Source organism: Myotis davidii, unplaced genomic scaffold (assembly GCF_000327345.1).
Source record: "Myotis davidii unplaced genomic scaffold, ASM32734v1 scaffold167, whole genome shotgun sequence".
Classification (NCBI taxonomy): Eukaryota; Metazoa; Chordata; class Mammalia; order Chiroptera; family Vespertilionidae; genus Myotis; species Myotis davidii.
The window spans coordinates 5,423,352-5,442,763 of NW_006300048.1; the positions used below are offsets into that span (position 1 = coordinate 5,423,352).

At 36.4% G+C, this 19,412-nt stretch overlaps 2 protein-coding genes across 2 annotated transcripts in view; one reads left to right on the top strand and one right to left on the bottom strand.

Annotated features, from left to right (window-relative positions):
- The first annotated feature begins 645 nt into the window (after positions 1-645).
- Positions 646-8,983, top strand: ENPP4 (ectonucleotide pyrophosphatase/phosphodiesterase 4 (putative)). Its single transcript, XM_006776409.2, has 3 exons — positions 646-1,527; positions 2,163-2,333; positions 5,686-8,983. Exons 1-3 carry the CDS (start codon positions 699-701, stop codon positions 6,048-6,050), a joined length of 1,365 nt encoding a protein of 454 aa, XP_006776472.1. The 5' UTR covers positions 646-698; the 3' UTR covers positions 6,051-8,983.
- Positions 8,984-15,085: 6,102 nt separating this feature from the next.
- The window catches only part of ENPP5 (ectonucleotide pyrophosphatase/phosphodiesterase 5 (putative)), a 16,149-nt gene continuing 11,822 nt past the window's right edge, over positions 15,086-19,412 (bottom strand). Inside the window, exon 4 of the mRNA XM_006776410.2 lies at positions 15,086-17,404. Coding sequence (XP_006776473.1) covers positions 16,980-17,404 — 425 coding nt within the window. The 3' untranslated portion in view covers positions 15,086-16,979. The remainder of the gene's footprint in view (positions 17,405-19,412) is intronic.

Below are 19,412 nucleotides of genomic sequence, written 5' to 3' on the forward strand. Positions count from 1 at the left end.
GAGAGATGTGGTGATGAAATTCATTTCAACAGCTGTTGAATTTCTTCAGAAGTTACTGTTGCCTGCAAGTCCCTGTAGGCTTTGCCTGTCTGTCAGCCTTATGTGCATATTGTATAGGCTCAGAGTGAGGTGGGGTCTTTCTCTCAAATAGTATTTATTTCTTTTTCTCCTATTTTTCAACAAGAACTGGTGGTGAGCCAATGTGGAATTTCTACCACCTATTTCTGTAGGACTAGTCGTTAAATGGAACAGCAATCTTCCCCTCTGGAGCCTCAGAGAGCTTGGCACTCCTGCTTTGTGAAAAGGGAGACTTTGTTTCTTCATCTGTTCTTATTAAGCTTTTAGAATAACTTCTAAATTTCTAATTGCAGACAAGCAAGGTAGTCAAACCTGAGTATTATATAGAGTATAAAAATGGCCCTTGCATGCTGGGCAGGACATATATAAAAGGAAACTGGACAAGTAAAGGCAATTTTTAGCCTTTCCAATTTTAACTTTATTCAGTTACCTTTCAGTAAATTAAAATTATTTAATTTTTAAGTTGATAGAGGTAAAGCTGGTATATAAAAAGTTTAAATGTTGGTTCTCTTCTCCTGATGGATAAACTTTTGAAACCTAATCCAAGTCAAATAGCATTACGGCTTATGCATTGTGTTTTTATATTTTAGGACCCTGATTGCTCTTTCAACACGTTCAATATGAAGCTACTAGTAATACTTTTATTTTCTGGACTTATAAATGCGTGTAGAGGTAGTAACTCTTCGTATAGCTTGCCACCGAAGTTACTACTGGTGTCCTTTGATGGCTTCAGAGCTGACTATCTACAGAACTATGAATTTCCTCATCTCCAGAATTTTATCAAAGAAGGCGTCTTAGTGGAGCATGTTAAAAATGTTTTCATCACGAAGACATTTCCAAACCACTATAGTATTGTGACGGGCTTGTATGAAGAAAGCCATGGCATTGTAGCTAATTCCATGTATGATGTAATCACCAAGAAATATTTTTCTGACTTTAATGACAGGGATCCTTTTTGGTGGAATGAGGCAGTACCTATTTGGGTGACCAATGAGCTTCAGGAAAACAGATCAAGTGCTGCTGCTATGTGGCCTGGCACCGATATACCCATTCACAATACCACTCCTTCCTATTTTATGAATTATAGCTCCTCAGTATCATTTGAGGAGAGACTAAATAATATTACTATGTGGCTGAGCAATTCGAACCCACCAGTTACTTTTGCTGCACTCTATTGGGAAGAACCAGATGCAAGTGGACATAAATATGGACCCGAAGATAAAGAAAATATGCGCAGAGTGTTGAAAGAAATAGATGACCTTATTGGTGACTTAGTCCACAAACTCAAGATATTAGGATTGTGGCAAAATCTTAATGTGATCATTACAAGTGACCATGGGATGACACAGTGTTCTAAGGAAAGACTGATAAACTTGGATATCTGCCTCAATCGTTCAGACTACACTCTTATAGATTTGACCCCAGTTGCTGCAATACTTCCCAAAATAAGTAAGTAAATTTTAGCCAAGGAATATTTGAATGGGGCAATGGATTGAGGGTTTTGTAAGAGAATAAAGGTCTGGCTTTTGTAGTTAAGCACCATCTATTCTTACACTTACTCAGAGTGGGATTATATGTTTTCCCTCTACTTTACAAATTTTAAAACAAAACAATTAGCTTAAGATTTATGTTCAGAATTATTTCTTTGCTTTTTGGTGTATTTTGTAATTCATACAAATGGAAAAAGGAAATTTTTACCCTTGAAAACATCTGGAATATTTGTGTGAGATACACCTTTTGTTTACTGATAGAATTAGTGATGAGTAGTAATGTGTAATTAGTTAATATTTACTGAGGAAGCTAGATGTGAAAATTGTCCCCTTTGTATAAAAAGTCCACCAGGAATAATAACAAAGTAAAAAAAGAACTATATGAGTGCTTTGAAAAAAGTGTGTGTGTGTGTGTGTGTGTGTGTGTGTCTCCCAACACTGTCACATGATTATTCTCTCTCTCTCTTTTTTTTTTTTAGAATTAAAAGTGATTTAATAGATATTGTTCAGGATTTTTTTTCCAGTTATTTTAGTTAAAATTATTTTTTCCTTATCAACCATGACTTTTTCCTTTACTATTTCCTTTTCCTTCAGATAAAACAGAGGTTTATAACAAACTAAAAAACTGTAGCTCTCACATGAATGTTTATCTCAAAGAAGACATTCCTGCCAGGTTTCATTATCAACATAATGATCGAATTCAGCCTATTATTTTGGTTGCTGATGAAGGCTGGACAATTGTGCTAAATAATTCATCACTAAAATGTAAGTATTAATGTAGTATAAATTAACATTTCTCTTGTGTCCTAGGGATAAATCATAAATTGATATTGTTCTGTTAACAGAATACTTTGACTTAGAGATTTTGACACAGTATAATTAGTTCGATTTCAACTACACCATTGTGAGTTCTTCATTCAATTCTCAGGTTTTTATTTGATAGCAAGTCATAATAACCACAATGTCACCCTTGCATTAGAAGGTTGGGTGACTGTAAAGGTGAAGATATAGTTTTACTTTCTTACCGAAACTGCAGAGTCTCTCAGTAACTTTCAAGATAGGTTCTCATTTGTAGTAAATGAAAGAGAAATAAGGAAACAAAAAAAAAAAAAAGAAAAGAAGCAAAATAAATAGGAAGAGATTAGCTAGTTCAAATTTCTCATTTTTTTTGTTAAAAAAATTTGTCTAGACCTAGCCAGTTTTGCTCAGTGGATAGAGCGTTGGCCTGTGGACTCAAGGGTCAGGGGTTCAATTTCGGTCAAGGGAACATGCCCGGGTTTCGGGCTCGATCCCCAGTAGGGGGTGTGCAGGAGGCAGCAGTCAATGATTCTCTCTCATCATTGATGTTTCTATCTCTCCCTCCCTCTCCCTTCCTCTCTGATATCAATAAAAATAAACTAAAAAAATTTTTGTCCAAGTAACCCTATGTGTTTTCCCAATGATGAAATCATTTACCTGAATGCTACAGCTGTTTAAAACATTGGACACGAACCAGAAAGTAAACAAACAAAAATGCACTGAGTAAACAAAATAGATGTATCGAAATCCCTCTTAAAAAAGATGATGTATAGGGGAGAGTTACAGGTCTTCCTGGAAACAAGCTTCTTTATCCATTTGCTAAATTCAATTTGAATACTTTTTTTAAAAAATGTGATTTTGTAGTCAATAGCAGGGGTCAGGAAACTTTCTGTAAATGGCCAGATAGTAAATATGTATTTTAGGCTTTTGGACCGGCTGGTCTGAACTGTTCAACTCTGCCTTTACAGTGGGAAAGCACCCATAGACAATATCTATAAATTGACATGGGGTGTTGCACTGAAATTTAGTTTGCCAAAGCAAGCTGAATTTGGCGAGGGGCTGTTGTTTGCAGTCCCTGATCTAAAGCAATTCAGAAACATCAGGCAATAATCAAACCAGGGTCAATGGAATCATATACTGTTTACTAGAGGCCCGATGCACGAAATTCGTGCAAGAGTAGGCCTTCTTTCCCCCGGCTGCCAGCACCGGCTTCCCTCTGGCATCCGGGACCCACCCGGCTTTCCTCTAGCTACTGGCAGGCACCCAGGACCCGGGCTTCCCTCACAGCCCAGGCTTCTTCCAGAAGGTCATCTGGTCTAATTAGCATATTACACTTTTATTAGAGATACTTGTCATACTATAAAAACTTGGAAAATACAGAAATGTTTAGGAAAGAGAAAAGTATCCATAATCCCTCAATATAGAGGTACAGACAAATGTTAATTGTGGGAGTTTTTTGCCTTTCTAATCTTTTTCCTATTACATATACTTCCATATTTTTACATTATTGAAATAATAATATCTTTTTATGTATGGTGTTATCTTCCACTTTTTATTATATTGGTCATATGCATTTTTATTTCGAAATATCTTAAACATACAATTAAAGAAAAATCAAACACTGGTATACTCATCACTTAGACCCTGCACTTCATGTGAAAGTGGTAGCTTATTAAATGCAAGTGGTGTACATTAAAAGGCAATATTTGTTGCAGTAGCCAGTTTGGCTTAATGGATAGAGCGTTAACCTGCAGACTAAAGGGTGCCAGGTTCAATTCTGGTAAAGGGCACATGTCTAGGTTGCGGGCTTAAGCCCCAGTAGGGGGCGTGCTGGAGGCAGCCGATCAATGATTCTCTTTCATCATTGATGTTTCTCTCTCTCTCTTCCTCTCCCTTCCTCTCTGAAATCAATAAAAATGTAATTAAAAATGTATAAAAATAAAAGGCAGTGTTTGTTAAAATAAAGCTAAAATTTGAGAATCTGATATGGGAGTTTGGTTAGAGACCATCACATTTTTCTTTGAGTTAGACTTTCATTGGCATTATAAGTTGGAATTGTCTGGGTCAGCGGTTCTCAACCTGTGGGTCGAGACCCCTTTGGCAGTTGAAGGACCCTTTCACAGGGGTCACCTAAGACCATCCTGCATATCAGATATTTACATTACGATTCATAACAGTAGCAACATTACAGTTATGAAGTAGCAATGGAAATAATTTTATGTTTGGGTCACAACATGAGGAACTGTATTTAAAGGGCCAGGAGGTTGAGAACCACTGGTTTGGGTAGACTTCATATTCAGTACAAGAATCCCATCTGTGACATTAAGAGTTACCTGGCCCTTCAGATGTTGAGGTGTTCATTAACTGTCAGTGAACAAGTAGTATCCTTCCTATATAATAAAAGCCTAATATGCTAAGTGTCTGACCTTTCGTTAGACCATTCAACCAGTTGCTATGATGCACACTGACCACCAGGGGGCAGACACTCCAACCAGTAGGTTAGCTTGCTGCTGGGGGCCTGCTGATCGGGACTGAGCAAGCAGGCCGGACACTCCCTGGAGTCCTCCTGCATTGCCTCCCCAGCTGGCCAACCTCCCACGGTCCCTCCTCAGCTGGCCAGCCCCGATTGGGAATGTGTGAGACGGGCTGGACATGCTCTGGAGCCCTCCCACAGTCCCTCCCTAGCCAGCCAACCTCCCGCTGTCCCTCTCCACTCCGTGTACTGGTGGGGTTCCTCGGCCTGGCCTGCGCCCTCTCGCAATCCGAGATCCCTCAGGGGATGTCGGAGAGCCAGTTTCGGCCTGATCCCCACAGGCCAGGCTGAGGGACCCCACTGGTGCATGAATCCATGCACTGGGCCTCTAGTATTATATAACCCTATTTCTTATCACAGGAGCAATTGACATAAGTAAGTCTGCAGGTTCACTTCTTCACCATTCAATGGTTTTAACTCACTCACTCACTCGGGACTTTCAGACCATTTTTTCTCACTGGTGCTGTTTGCAGTGGGCTTTTGCAAACAGTGCTGGAAAGTAACAGGTAAAATAGGTGGATCTAGGACTGAAAAATAAGTACATAAGATTGAGAAATAGTTTTAAAGCCACCATGACTGATTGGAAAAGGGATGTGTGTATGAAAAAGGGAACATGGCTGAGTTGAAGAAAATAGAAAATTTTATTTCTGGCCCCTGTCTGGTTCAACAGATGAGAATTCTAGTGGATGGGAATTATACTGGCAAGACTCTAGTATATTTACACGCAAAGCAGGTTATTTTCTAATAGAAAGATTGTTTACTAACATCATTTTTGTTCTTTTTCAGTGGGTGACCATGGTTATGATAATTCTTTGTCTAGTATGCATCCATTTCTGGCTGCCCACGGTCCTGCATTTCACAAAGGCTACAAACAATGCACAATTGATAGTGTGGATATTTATCCAATGATGTGCCACATCCTGGGACTGAAACCACATCCCAATAATGGAACTTTTGGTCATATTCAGTGTTTGTTAGTTGACCAGTGGTGCATTAGACTCCCAGAAGCCATTGGAATTGTTCTTGGTGTGCTCTTGATCTTAACCATTCTAACGTGCCTCTTCATAATCATGCAGAATAGACTGTCTGCACCGCAGCCATTTTCCCGACTTCAGTTACAAGAAGATGATGATGATCCTTTAATTGACTAATACTATGTGCTGGAGTTTATACAAAGTGTTTTTGCTTAGTCACAAAACCAAGGATACACCCAAATGTGTTATAACTATGAAAAAGTATACTTTGAAAGACAAAGAATTTATACCAAGCATGCTAAAATTGTGTTTTACTTTTCTTTGTGTTTTCTTTTGGTGCATTAGCTAATACCAAAAACAAAAACACCCTGAACATTGTAAAAATTGCTGGTAGCTTATTAGTTAACACTATTTCTCTAACTAGAAACATTTTTAAGAAAAATACTGCCTCTGCCTTTCTTTGTGCAATGCAAATTTGACACACATGAAAATATAACAAAATTTAGTAGGCATACTTTTCTAATAAATTTTTATATTTGTAAATGAAACAACAGAATCTTTATGTAATTAGTAGAATTTGTGCATCAGGGAGGAAAAGTTTTCTATATTTTTATATTTACCTTTAATGGAGTTTGTATCCCAAGTAAACCCTTGAGTTAGGAAATTCTCTGTAATAGTTACATAAAATCAGTAAACCAGGCAGAAAAGATCAAGCATATGAAGATAGTATTTTAAGAAGTTATTATAAAAAACTATCAAAGACAATGTGGTACAAAGTCTCTGTCTTCACCATTGTGTCTTTGTTAAGACCCTTAAGCTGTTGAAATCTCAGAAGTTTTCTTTTGAAGACTATTGCTAATAAGAAATTAATAGAGAAAAGTGGATTGCTCTGTGCTTACTGGCTTTGTATAAGTTATTTGTGTGTGTGCACAAGTGTGTTAGCATGTATGGGTGTGCAGACTATATATAGTCAACTTATGGAAGGGGATCAGAGATGGACTTGACCATAGGTAGGCTTCCGCATTCCCATAGAACCCAGCTCTTAGGAAAGGTTATATTTGCATTCATATTTGTTTCCCTTCGTCTAACTCACAACTTAAAATCATAATTTTAAAAATGCATTCATTTTTGTTACCATTTTTAACCTTCTCATGTTGATGATTATAATTAGAAGTATCAAAGAGCTACAGAAAAATTTATGACCTGATTATATTTGGTTTTGATGAGTCAGAATGAGAAAAAGATATTTTTATGTTAACCTTTGGACTTTTATCCCTTACTTTTTAGACAACAGAGTAGTTATATTTAAAGTGGAATTTAATATCTGTTCCTGTTTTACATTTTCTGTATGATAAACGACAGAATAAGCTTTCAACAATGCCTAACGTTTCCTAGCTTGAGCTAAGTGGAACCTTCTAATAATCAAAATTAATATGACGAAACTGAGTTGTGACAGACTAGATTATATGTGTTAGAGGAAAACGGGTTCAGGAACCATTCTTTGGAAGTTGAGGCAAGCAATTGATATTAACAGTGTGATCTTTAAAGTTTTGACAATACAAAATAAAGTAGGCACCCAGTTCGCAGATACAGAAATTATTTACAGTAAATATGCAGCCCAGTTAAATGTTGATTATCTGTGATGGTTAAGAGCAATAGTGCCAATCATCAAGTGTTTAATTCACCCTGTCTGATCACTGCTGGGTTCCTGATCCTGGTATTAGTGCCTTTTGTACCTGGGGTTCTTGAGAAGCATTTCCACATCCTGTATAAATAGGTGACACTGATAGTGATCATAAGTTGACTGTATTAAGAACAACATAATACATTAATGAAATAAAACCAATTGGGCTAATTTTGCTTTTTGACACATTTTATTACTGAAGTTTTTCCTCACATAAAAGTTATCTTAAAGGTAATAGTTGATTTGAATGAAATAGAAAATTTTCTTTTCTACTTCAATTGCCATTAAAAAAATAACAACAAAGAGTACAACAGTCACATTTAAAGCCCTGGATATTTTAAAAATAGTAGGAGGGTATTTTATACTATTTGAATAGTCTTTGGTCCTTGGAATGGTCTGAGTTTTAGTGATTGCATTAGCTTGATGGTGGTATGAGTTTCAGTGAACTATACGTGACATCCAACCTGTGAGTAGATTTTATATAGGATAGGATAGGAAGGGATGCTGTGTCTTAACCCCTGAACAAAAGACATTTACCTACTTGTCTTATCAGCCTCAAGATATTAACTTTAATTGAAATTGTAAATATATATATATGTTCATGAATAGAATTTATTTAATCAAAGAGGTGTTTATTATTATATTGAACTCTGTGTTAATTCATATGTATTTATAAAAACTATCGCTGTCAAAGCTAATGATCCTCCAATACACTGAAAAAGTCTTTCAGTAAAGCAGGCTTTTACAGTAAGGTTTTGATGTATTTTATAATATAATTGTCAAATGTACCTTGCTGTTTTCTGGGTGATAGAAAGTATTTAGCTGTTGATGACATTTAACTGTTTGACAACAATACTCAAAGGTAATAGGATAATTTTTTATTAGGTGTTTTCTTTTATTATTCAGTGAGTGCATTCAGAATAAGTACGTTAACTGATAACGGGGACAGTTCTGCTCTCATTAACATGCAGGTTCTCTGGTCCATGCTCTGTACTATAGGCTTTGTGTTATTTTTCCATTAAGCTTGCTCTAAGAGGTGAATGTTTGGAACATTAAAGGATTAAAAATGCCTTTGCATTATTCTTGGGTTCCTCTCTTTCTAGCCTATATCTGGTAAGCTTTAAAGGTGAATGCATTTAATTTCTTCTATTTGGAGGGTTTTACTTCATTGTGAATACCTAAAGCTACAAATGAAGGACAAAGATGAGATGGAAAGTGTTTATTTATTGTCAATTCGTAAAATAGTGTGTAAATAAAATGACAGTGTGCTTTAAAAATTTTGTAATATAGTGCCTTAAGTTAAAGTAAAATGTATTTTGATTTATTGTTTGAATTCATAGTTAATGACTTTGATTTTAAAATGTATCTGAATAAAATCTACCAATACATTTTTACTGTATTACTAAATATAGAATGCAACATCATTGATGTTTTTCTTTAATTTGTCACCATGCACAGTATACATATTGTAACAGATTTTTATATGATTTAGTAATACTGCATAAGTCCACATAAGCATTCATTACAGATTTTTTAAACCCAAGATTAAGTGTATAACATTTAAAACAGTGTATAAATATACAATCCCACATAGGACATTATTGGAAAGAAAGACAATATAAACTTTGCAGAGCTTTCAGACTATAATTTATTGGATTCCAGTAGAAAAGGAGGAAGTTTGAAAAAGCTGATTAGGAAACACTAGGAGTAAGGGTGGTTATAGTACTTAAACTTTGTTTTGCACATAGCCATAAGTAGTTATGTCTAAATGAGTGTAGATTCAACAAAGTTTTCTCTAGTAGAGTAGTTAGTGATTTATTTTCTACTTTGATATTCTGTAAACACTGCTAGCTAGGAACTGTGGGACAGAGAACAAAATGCACTTCCTTTACTCTGGAAGAGTTCAGTAACATTTCAAAAGTGGTAAAAATAAATTACTTAGGTCCACTCATGGTTTCACTCTTGCTGCAGAGTCCTGGGATCCAGAACCATCTTCCAGGCCATGTACTTCCTGAAGTTTAGATGCCATGTTCACACCTTTTCCCCCACCCTCAGCCTTCTTGGTGCCTGTGCTGGGGTATCAGTTTGGTCCCAAACACACACAATTTGCTTCTGAGCATATGTGAGAATCCAGATGAGCCTATTGGTTCCGGGAGTCCTGTACATACGCAAACACTGAATATATAGTGTGTGTAGGTAGGTAGTGTTGACATTGCTAGGTCCTGGGACTCCTGTCTCATGGTCAAAATTACCTGGCAAGGGCAGAGTCTTACCCAAAGAACAAACCTTCCCTTTCCACATATCTTCTACCCCCTTGACCTCTAAAATCAGATCTCAGTCATCAATAAAATTTAGTGGCTCATCCACTGACAGCTCTATAATGATGGTTAACAGATATATGTCTCCAGTTCAGACCTCCTTCCTATGTTAAAGATGTGAACTGCCACTGACCCAATCAGCATTCTTTTCATATCTACCATGATTAACTTCACTTTCATAGGCAGAGCTGGTGGAAAGGATCAATAGACATTACTGTAAAAATAATTCTAGACAACTCCACAATACAAATACACACTTTAATAAAATGGCTCCTATAGGTCACACCCAGACCCAGTGGTACTGATTTATATAGTATTTGAATTGTCCACTGAGGAGAGTGAATTTTTTTACACAATATATCTGTGAAGGCTTATTTATTTATTTTTTATTAAAGACATGAAGGAATGTTGTTTCCAGTGAAATGGTTGAGTATATAATTCAAACCAATCCTCTTGCTGGGGATTAGAACTAGAAAAAAATAGAAGAGATTGTACTATGGCAGTGAGGAATTACCAAGAAAGTGAAGAATCAAGAGGCCAAGATTTAGAAAAAGGAAGAAATCTGTAAAAGTGAGTTCCTTAATAGATTCTGAATTCTGGAGGAGGCAGCTGAGGAGCTGGAAAGCTAGTTAAAAGGAAAAGAAAGGGTTTGGGGGAGTAGAAGGAGAGAAAATAATGTGAAAAAGACCAAGGTAAGTAGAACACTTACAAATCATAACAGCCTACTTTACACAATTGGCACAAATAACTTGAAAACATGAAATGGATAATTTCCTAGGAAAAATATTTGCTAGAAATGATTCCAGTAGAGAAAAAACTAAAACTAATTTTTGTATTAAATATTGAGAAAGTATCAGGCCCATAAAATAATAAAAATCTTTTTTAGTGCCTTTTAGGTTTGATTATCATTATAGTTGCCTAATAACACTGGTGTTCTAGAAAAATACATAACTTTCTGAGTATAACATTGATAATCAAACCTGTTAACAGCACCAAAGAAAGAAAATTACAGACCAATCTCAAAGGGGGTGGGGTGGGGGAGCAAAATGGAAAATCAAATCCAACTACATCAATAGCTAAATTTAAATACACAGCATTCCAATTAAATGTCAGAGATTGTCTGATGGGATAAAAAAGCACGATCCAGTTACATGTAGTCTACAGGAAATACACTTTAAGTACAAAACTGCAAATTGAAAGCAAAAGGATAAACAGTTATATACCATGGAAACTGTCAGAAAGCTGGAGTACCTATATTAATATTATCAGACAAAGTAATCTTCAAAACAAGAATTTCCAGAGATAGGGACATTTCTAAAGTACTATTAGACAACAATTGTAAATGTTCACACTTAAAAAAAGCTTAAAAGTTCATGAATCAGAAAGTGATGGAATCAAGGAAAGAAAGATAATTTATAAACATAGCTGAAGATTTTAACACTCCTCTCATAAGTAACTGATATAACAACCAGACCAAGAAAAAAAACAAACCAGCAAGGATATAGAAGACCTGAGTGATGGTATCAACCACATTGACTTAAATGACACTTAGAGATTATAGCGTCAAACTGCAGAAGACATATTCTTTTCAAGTGTATATGGAATTATCACTAAAATAGATTATATGCAGGACCATAAAGCAAGTTTCAGTAATCTCAAAAAACTGCAATCTTATAAAGTATATTTTCTGACAATGGAATTAAATTATATTCCATAACAATAAGATTAAGAAAAATCTTAAATATTTAGAAGTTAATATATTTTTAAATAGAAATCAAATGAGAGAATATATCGAACTGAATTAAAATGATAACATACCAAAGTCTGTAGTCTGCAGCAGAAACAGTACTTAGGGGGAAATTTATAGCCTTGATTGCCTGTTTTTGAGAGGAAGGAAGGTTAAAAATAAATGATGTAAGCTTCCTCTTTAGGAAGCTAGTAAAAAGATGTAGAAAGTCCAAAGTGAGTGGAAGAAGAAAAAAAGAATCAATGAAATATAAAAGCAAAATAAAATTAATAAAGCCAAATTTTGTTTTTTAAAATACTAATAAATTGATTAAAAAGTGACTAAGAACAAAAAAGGAGCTAGCACAAATGAGCAATATCAGTAATACAAGAGGGGCCATCACTATTGACCTGTATATATAAAAAAGATTTAAGGAAATATGCCAATAAATTTGACAATTTGGATAAAACGGCAAATTTCTCAAAAAATACAATTTACCCTGACCGGTTTGGCTTAGTGGATAGAGTGTCGGCCTGCGGACTGAAAGGTCCTGGGTTCGAGTTCAGTCAAGGGCATATACCTTGGTTGCGGGAACATCCCCAGTGGGGGTTGTACAGGAGGCAGCTGGTCGATGTTTCTCTCTCATCGATGTTTCTAACTCTCTATCCCTCTCCCTTCCTCTCTGTAAAAAATCAATAAAATATATTTTTTAAAAAATAATTTATCAAAATTATACAAAATCAAATGGCTAATTTTAATAGTCATATCTATCACAAAAATTAATGTTATAACATCCCCATAAAGAAAACTCCAGCTCCAGGTGGTTTTATGGTTAGTTCTATCACACTTAAGGAAGAAATGATTTTCATAAATTTTTACAGAAAACAGAGAAAAAAAGAAACACATCCTAACTGTTTTAATGAGGCTAGTATAACACCACTACCAAAATCTGACAAAAATATTTTTAAAAAATAGGCAAACTCCTATGAACAAAAATTCCTTAATGAATTATTATCTAATTAAATTCAGCAGTATTTCAAAAGGTAAATAAATACACAGGAACAAGTGGAATTTATCCCAGGAATGTACTTTGATATTTGAAAAACAATCAATGTTATTTATACTAATAGGGAAAAGGAAAACATGGCTATGTTAATAAATGTGGAGAAAGCATTTGGCAAAATTTGCCAGCTGTTTGTTATTCAAAACAAAACAACTCAAAAAATTTGAAATTGAAGGGAACTTAAAGCTGATAATTAACATATACACATGTACATTTATATAAAATATATATATTGCCATATATATAATGTCACACCTATTTGCCACAAATCTACAGCAATATCATACTGAATTATAATATTTAAGTAGCATAAACCCATACCTAGTGGACTGAATGATGAAATAGTAAACGTTTTTTCTCCAAAATTAGAAACAAGCTAAGGCTGTCCGCTCCAAACACTCCTATTTAATATTGCACTGGAGGTCCTAGCAAGTACAGTAAGACAAGAAAAAGAAATAACATAACTGAAAAATAATAAAACTGTCATATCTACAGATGACACAATTGCATATGTAGAAAATCCGAAGGAATCATATAAACTAGAAGTGAGCTTAACAAAATTGACAAAATTGCTGCCTATAAGGTCAGTCAATGTGTAAAAATCAAGTGTATTTATATATCAGCAGAAAACAAAAAATGAAAACTTAAATCTGGTATCATTTGTATTGGTATCATCAAGCATGAAATCTCTAAGAAGTCAAAACTCATGCAGAATTTTTGCACAAGAAATTGTAACAATGAGAAGAATTAAGAAAGACGAACAACAACAAAAAACAACCAGAAAGTTATATCAGGTTTATAGTTTGGAAGATTCACTATTGTAAAGATGGCAATTCTCAAATTTATCATCGCATCTAAGCATTTCCAGCAGGGTTTTATTTCTTATGGAATTGTATAAGCTGACTCAAAATCTTATAGAAACATAAAGGGTCAAGACAATCTTGAGTAAAAATAAAATGATAGAACTCAATTTGATGTCAAAAGATCATAAAGTTATAACAATTAAAACTATGGTGTTGATACAAGGATAGACAAATAGATGAACAGAACTGATGACCTTTGTTAAAATGAAGAATCCATATATATGTGAATGTATTAGACATCTCTTGTATACCACCTCAAATCTACTCAACCCACCCTTTACTCGTTTCATCTTGACTTAGACCAACTTCCTACAGACGCAACCTAACAATGCTTAGCCTCTTTCTTCTGGGTCTAGGAGATCGCATTTGGCACTTGTGCATGAACTACTCAGATATACTTGGAGTTATACCCATGAACCACTCAGCCAGTGGGGTTGGAGGCCAATGGGTAAATGCTTTGCTTTCCTCTCCCATTCTCCCAAGCAGTCAATTCTGAGGTACATTTCCTAAGGTTCCTCTGGAGGCTCTGTGGGATTGGGCACTCATAACAGTGTCCATTCTCTAACTTACGCTTGTATAGGCTTTCTCTTCCTTTCTCCTTCACTCCTTGTCCCTCTCTCATTTCTTGGGGTCATGTGACAGATAAATTGTTGACATAATAAGCCTTTGTCTCAGACTCTGCTAATGGGAAAAACTCAGGTTAAACAGTGGATTCATATATCCAACAAAAAATGTTTACATATATTCACCAAAAGATGGAAAAGAATGCTCATAGCAGTAGTACTCATAGTACTATCAAACAGGAAATGATCCAAATATCCAAAAACAATAAATTGTGTTGTATATTCATGTAATTTCATGAAGCAATGAAAATAAACTACTGCTACACACAAAACATGGACGATTCTCATAAAATCTTGAGTGGAAAAAAGCCAAACATAAATGAATATATATTGTATGATTCCACTGAGGTAAAATTTAAAAATAGGGGAAAGTATTCTATTGTGTTCCGACTCAAGGTAGTGTTACCTCAGGCAGAGGGAGAAGGTAGATTGGGTCTAAGAGGGTCTCTCTGGAGTGCTAGTCATTTACCACCTTCTATTTCTTTTCTATAATGAAGTTACATGAATTTGTTCACATACTAATAATTGGCAACACTTATTATTATACATTTTGAATAAGTTTTACTTCAATAAAAAGTTAAATAGCAATACATATTACAAAGAAACAGAGCACGAACTTCAGACAAATAAAAACTTTCAATGTGTAAAATAATAAAGTAAAAGGGCTAAGGCTTAGAAGATGAAGTATCTCAAATGGTACAACAAAAAGAAGAGTTGGTGCCCAATTGGTGTGGCTCAGTGGTTGAGCGTCAACCTATGAACCAGAAGGTCACTGTTTGATTCCAGTGGAGGGCACATGCCAGGGTTGTGGGCTCGATCCCCAGTAGGGGGCATGCAGGAGGCATCCAATCAATGATTCTCTCTCATCATTGATGTTTCTATTTCTCTCTCCCTCTCCCTTCCTCTCTGAAATCAATAGAAATATATTTTTTAAAAAATAGCTGATGGAGGATGTTGAGCAAAAATGGTGGGGTGAAGGCACTTCATCCTCTGACCTGTTAAAGAATCTTATTCACAATTAGTTAACTAGTCTAAATTTCATTTCTACTAATTGTTGTTAACTGCATATAAAGTATGGCCATGAAGACATGCAGGTAAAACCAACACAAAAAAGCTATCAAAGGATGATGAGTGACTAGATTTTTCACAGCAAACTAAAATTTTATTTTCCTTCACGTAAACGCCTGCTGATATTTTACAGGACAATAAGTATCTGTAAATAAAAGAAACAATCAAATCTTCCATCAGAATTTTAATAATTTCATCAAAGTTACAGAATTTACTTTCTTCTTACTACTAAGGTTAATAGCACTTTCTAAAGTGAATTTAATGGTACCGATTCAATGTACAGATAGCACTTGAATAGTAATGCTTTTAAACAGACAAATTTCTCTCAGTTGTTAATATTGGCATCTCGGTAATGCAGGCAAGTTCATAGCTACAAAGCAAGCCATTGTGACCCGTCTCATTTCTAAGATCTCTAATCTGGAGTTTAGACTTCTTGAGTTTGTTACCTACCATTTAACTTCTCAGCTTTTAAATCTATGGTACCTTTCCAGTGATTCCATTTAATACTATTAAGAGGTTCTATAATGAAATGAGAATTAGGTGCTAACATTTTTTATTGGCATTAAGAAATAATTCTCCCACCTCATTTTAGGAAGCACTTAAACTCAATTGTATTTTTAACTCTGCCACTTCTGTTCTCTACACCTAACTTATCCTTTCTTTCTGAAATACATTTCCCATTTTTCCTATTTAGCCAGTTGGTGTATATTTACACAGGAAATCACAATATTTTCTAGGGCCCGTACATTTTACCTAGTAGAGTTTAGGCTAATTCTGCATCTTCAAATATTCACATCTAAAAGATGCTTGTGCTCTTTTACTATGGGTTACCAGGAATAAAACAAACATTGTTTTATCTAATTTGATTATAATGTAATTAATGATTTAGTTTTCAAACAAGCAAATAATTATAGAACACGGGAAAACATTGCTGAGCTGACACCCATCTCTAATACTTGGGCCAGTGCCGGACCAAAGGAAAAGGAATGGATATTCACAGTGTTATAAAACATCAGAGTAAAATGACCAATCAGGAAATAGCAAGCAACAATGAATTTTATGACAGAAATAATATATTTAGTATGAATGTTCCAGTAATTGAATTTTTGGGGTGGGGGAAATAAAATGAAAACTCAAGTCCTTTGGAAAGAAATAGGACAATGAATGCCCAGATACATCCTAGTGTTAGGAATGCAGTCTCTCCAAAATTCAATACACAAAGGTGATCCCATTTAATTTTCAACAGTTTTCAATTTCTTCTTGCTCTCCAGCAAACTAAAATTTAAGTACATTTTCACATTATTGGGGAATGATCCGAAACTTGATTCAGTTTGAATGACAAGTATTCTGTGACGTGGGGTAAAAACTTGTCTTTTGCAACCAAGTTATAAGACACAATTGTCAAGAAAGTGCATTTCACATAAGAGTACCCATTAGGACTGAAACTTAAAGTGCAACATATAAGGTACTTTAAATAGTGCAAAGTTGCTAAATATATACATTGTATGTGCCAAGTCCAAATAGAGCAGGATCTTCTCTCTGCCTACGCCAGACAGAACAATGGAAACATACTTCCACATTTGGAATCCTTTGCAGGTATGTGTATTTTGGTCCATCTCTGTGTGTGCATGTGTGAGAAAGACTGTGCCTGAATATGTATATCACTGCTTTCGGGTCTGTGCAAATGTCTCTAGGTGGTTTTCTAGAATATGAAACCTTTAAACACTGACATAATTGCTCAATCTCCACTTGTAAGTAGCATTAGGCTTGTAATAACGGTTGAGCTATTTCAGCCTGCATATCTGGTAAGGCAGGTATTTGACTGCGAATTAAATGTTTACAGAAAACGATAAAAAATACAATAACTATAATGCTACCGAGAGAGACCCCTATGAAATTAGCGTTTGACTCTTGCTCGTGTTCTCCTGGCTTGCCACTCCCGTGGTGGGGGGGAGGGCTCTGTGTGTGAGTCATTGTCCTCGGAGCTGTTGACCTGAGCAGATCCTGGACGCTGCTGAGTGACCCGTTGTGTGGCAGGGCGGGGATTCTGAGGAGGTGGCAGAGCAGCGGGTACAGATCTGTGGAGTTCATGGCTTCTTTTGTGAAATTCTTTCTGAAGGCAGGACCGTGGGCTAAAAATACTGGATGCATTTCTGCTAACGCATTGTCATAACCGTGGTTGCCTACTGTAAAGATAAAATGCAAGAAAATGTTAGCCAACCAGCAGGCATTCAAATGGAAATAATTGTTGTACTGTCAAAGTCTGAACAAGTAAATGCAAACTTTATCCAATCTGACTTTCAAAACAGTCTTTTACAAACAATTTTTGCTGTTGTCCACATCACAATTCACTTCGGGAAATGAAAAGGCAGCTTTCTCAGGCCAGCACGACCTTGAGCATCAGAGGATGACCTTGAGCAGCAGAGGATGAAGGGTAAAGAGCAAAACTGAGCCAGTCAAGGGAAAGCGAAACTTATTTTTATTTATTTATTTTTGGGTGGCACGTAAACTACTTGTTAGGTACCTACTATGTTCTAACGATTGTTGCAAAGGTAAAAGATAAAGGTGCTCTTAGACATGAAGACAATAACTTCATAATTACTAACAAAGCAAGAGAAGCAAGAGATAAAGAAAAAAACAAAAGACACCCCGAAAATAAAACCTCTAGTTTACAGTTACAATCCACTACCCAAAAAACTAGTCAGGATTTGACAAGTCAGGATCCAACTTAGCACTGTGTGCCTAAGTATGGATACAAGTAAAGCAAAAACTTGAGTCTTCTGTCTTACCAAGTGATACAAAACTCAAGGATGAAAACTCCTGCATAATCAAAGCTGCAGTTTATTTATGATTTATTTTTGTGAATGACATTGCAATTTTTATTTTACTTTGCAATTATAGTTTGCACTCAACACTTTTTTTTTAATTTTTTAAATTGATTTTATTGATTTTTTACAGAGAGGAAGGGAGAGGGATAGAGAGTTAGAAACATCGATGAGAGAGAAACACCGATCAGCTGCCTCCTGCACACCCCCTTCTGGCAGTGTGCCCGCAACCAAGGTACATGCCCTTGACCAGAATCGAACCTGGGACCCTTGAGTCCGCAGGCTGACGCTCTATCCACTGAGCCAAACGGGTTAGGGCACAACACCTTTTCTATATCAGTTTCAAGTGTGCAGCATAGTGGCTAGACTTTTATTTGGGTTACAAAGTGTTCACTCCAAAAATTCCAGTGCCCACCTGGCACCATAGACAGTTATTACAATATTGTTGACTATATTCCCTATAATAAAAGCTGCATTTTATTAATCCTCACCTAAGGATATTTTTCCCATTGATTTTTTTTTAGAGTGGACGGGAGGGATGGGGGAGAAAGAGAGAAATATCAGTGTGAGAGAGAGACATCAATTGGTTGCCTCCCATATGTGCCCCAGCTGGGACTGGGGATTGAACCTGCAACCCAGGTACATGCCCTCGATCAAGAACAGAACCCATTACCCTTTGGTGCGTGGGCTGATGCTCTAATCACTGGGCCACAACAGCCAGGGCTAAAATCTGCATTTTAAAGGCAGTTATGCTTATTAGCATGGTATCACGGTGCAAAGGAGAAGGAGCTACTGTTGATAAGATGGCAATCTAAGAAAACTGACCAGCTTTATTTTAAAGGTGGTGAGAACAATGACTAGCAAATCAGTCTCTAGTACCTATCTATAATAATAAAAGCATAAGATGCAAATCGACTGAACCGAACAGCAGAACGACCGTCCAGACGACCACGCTTTGACACCCACTGGCACCAGGCCAGCCAAGGCGGATGCAATGCAATTGGTCGGGGGCCTGGCCATCGCCACATGATTGCCCTGCAGAGGGAGGCCCAGGCCATCAACCAGCGGGCTGCGGTGGGTGGGTAGAGTCTCCCTCTGTGAGGGTGCGATTGATCACATGATCCCTTACAGAGGGAGGCCCAGGCCACCAGCTGGCGGGGCAATCTATCAGGGGGCACCACGATCGTCCCAAAGAAGGAGGCCGAGGCTGCTCTGTGGCGATGCTGTGGTGGGTGGGCGGGGCCTCCCTCTGCAGGGCTATCAATGGTGGGGCTCCTGGACTGCAAGAGGGCACAAGCTGGGCTGAGGCTCCTGCCACCACCACTGTGCTCACCATCTGTGAGCCTTGCTTCTGGCTAAGGGCACCTGC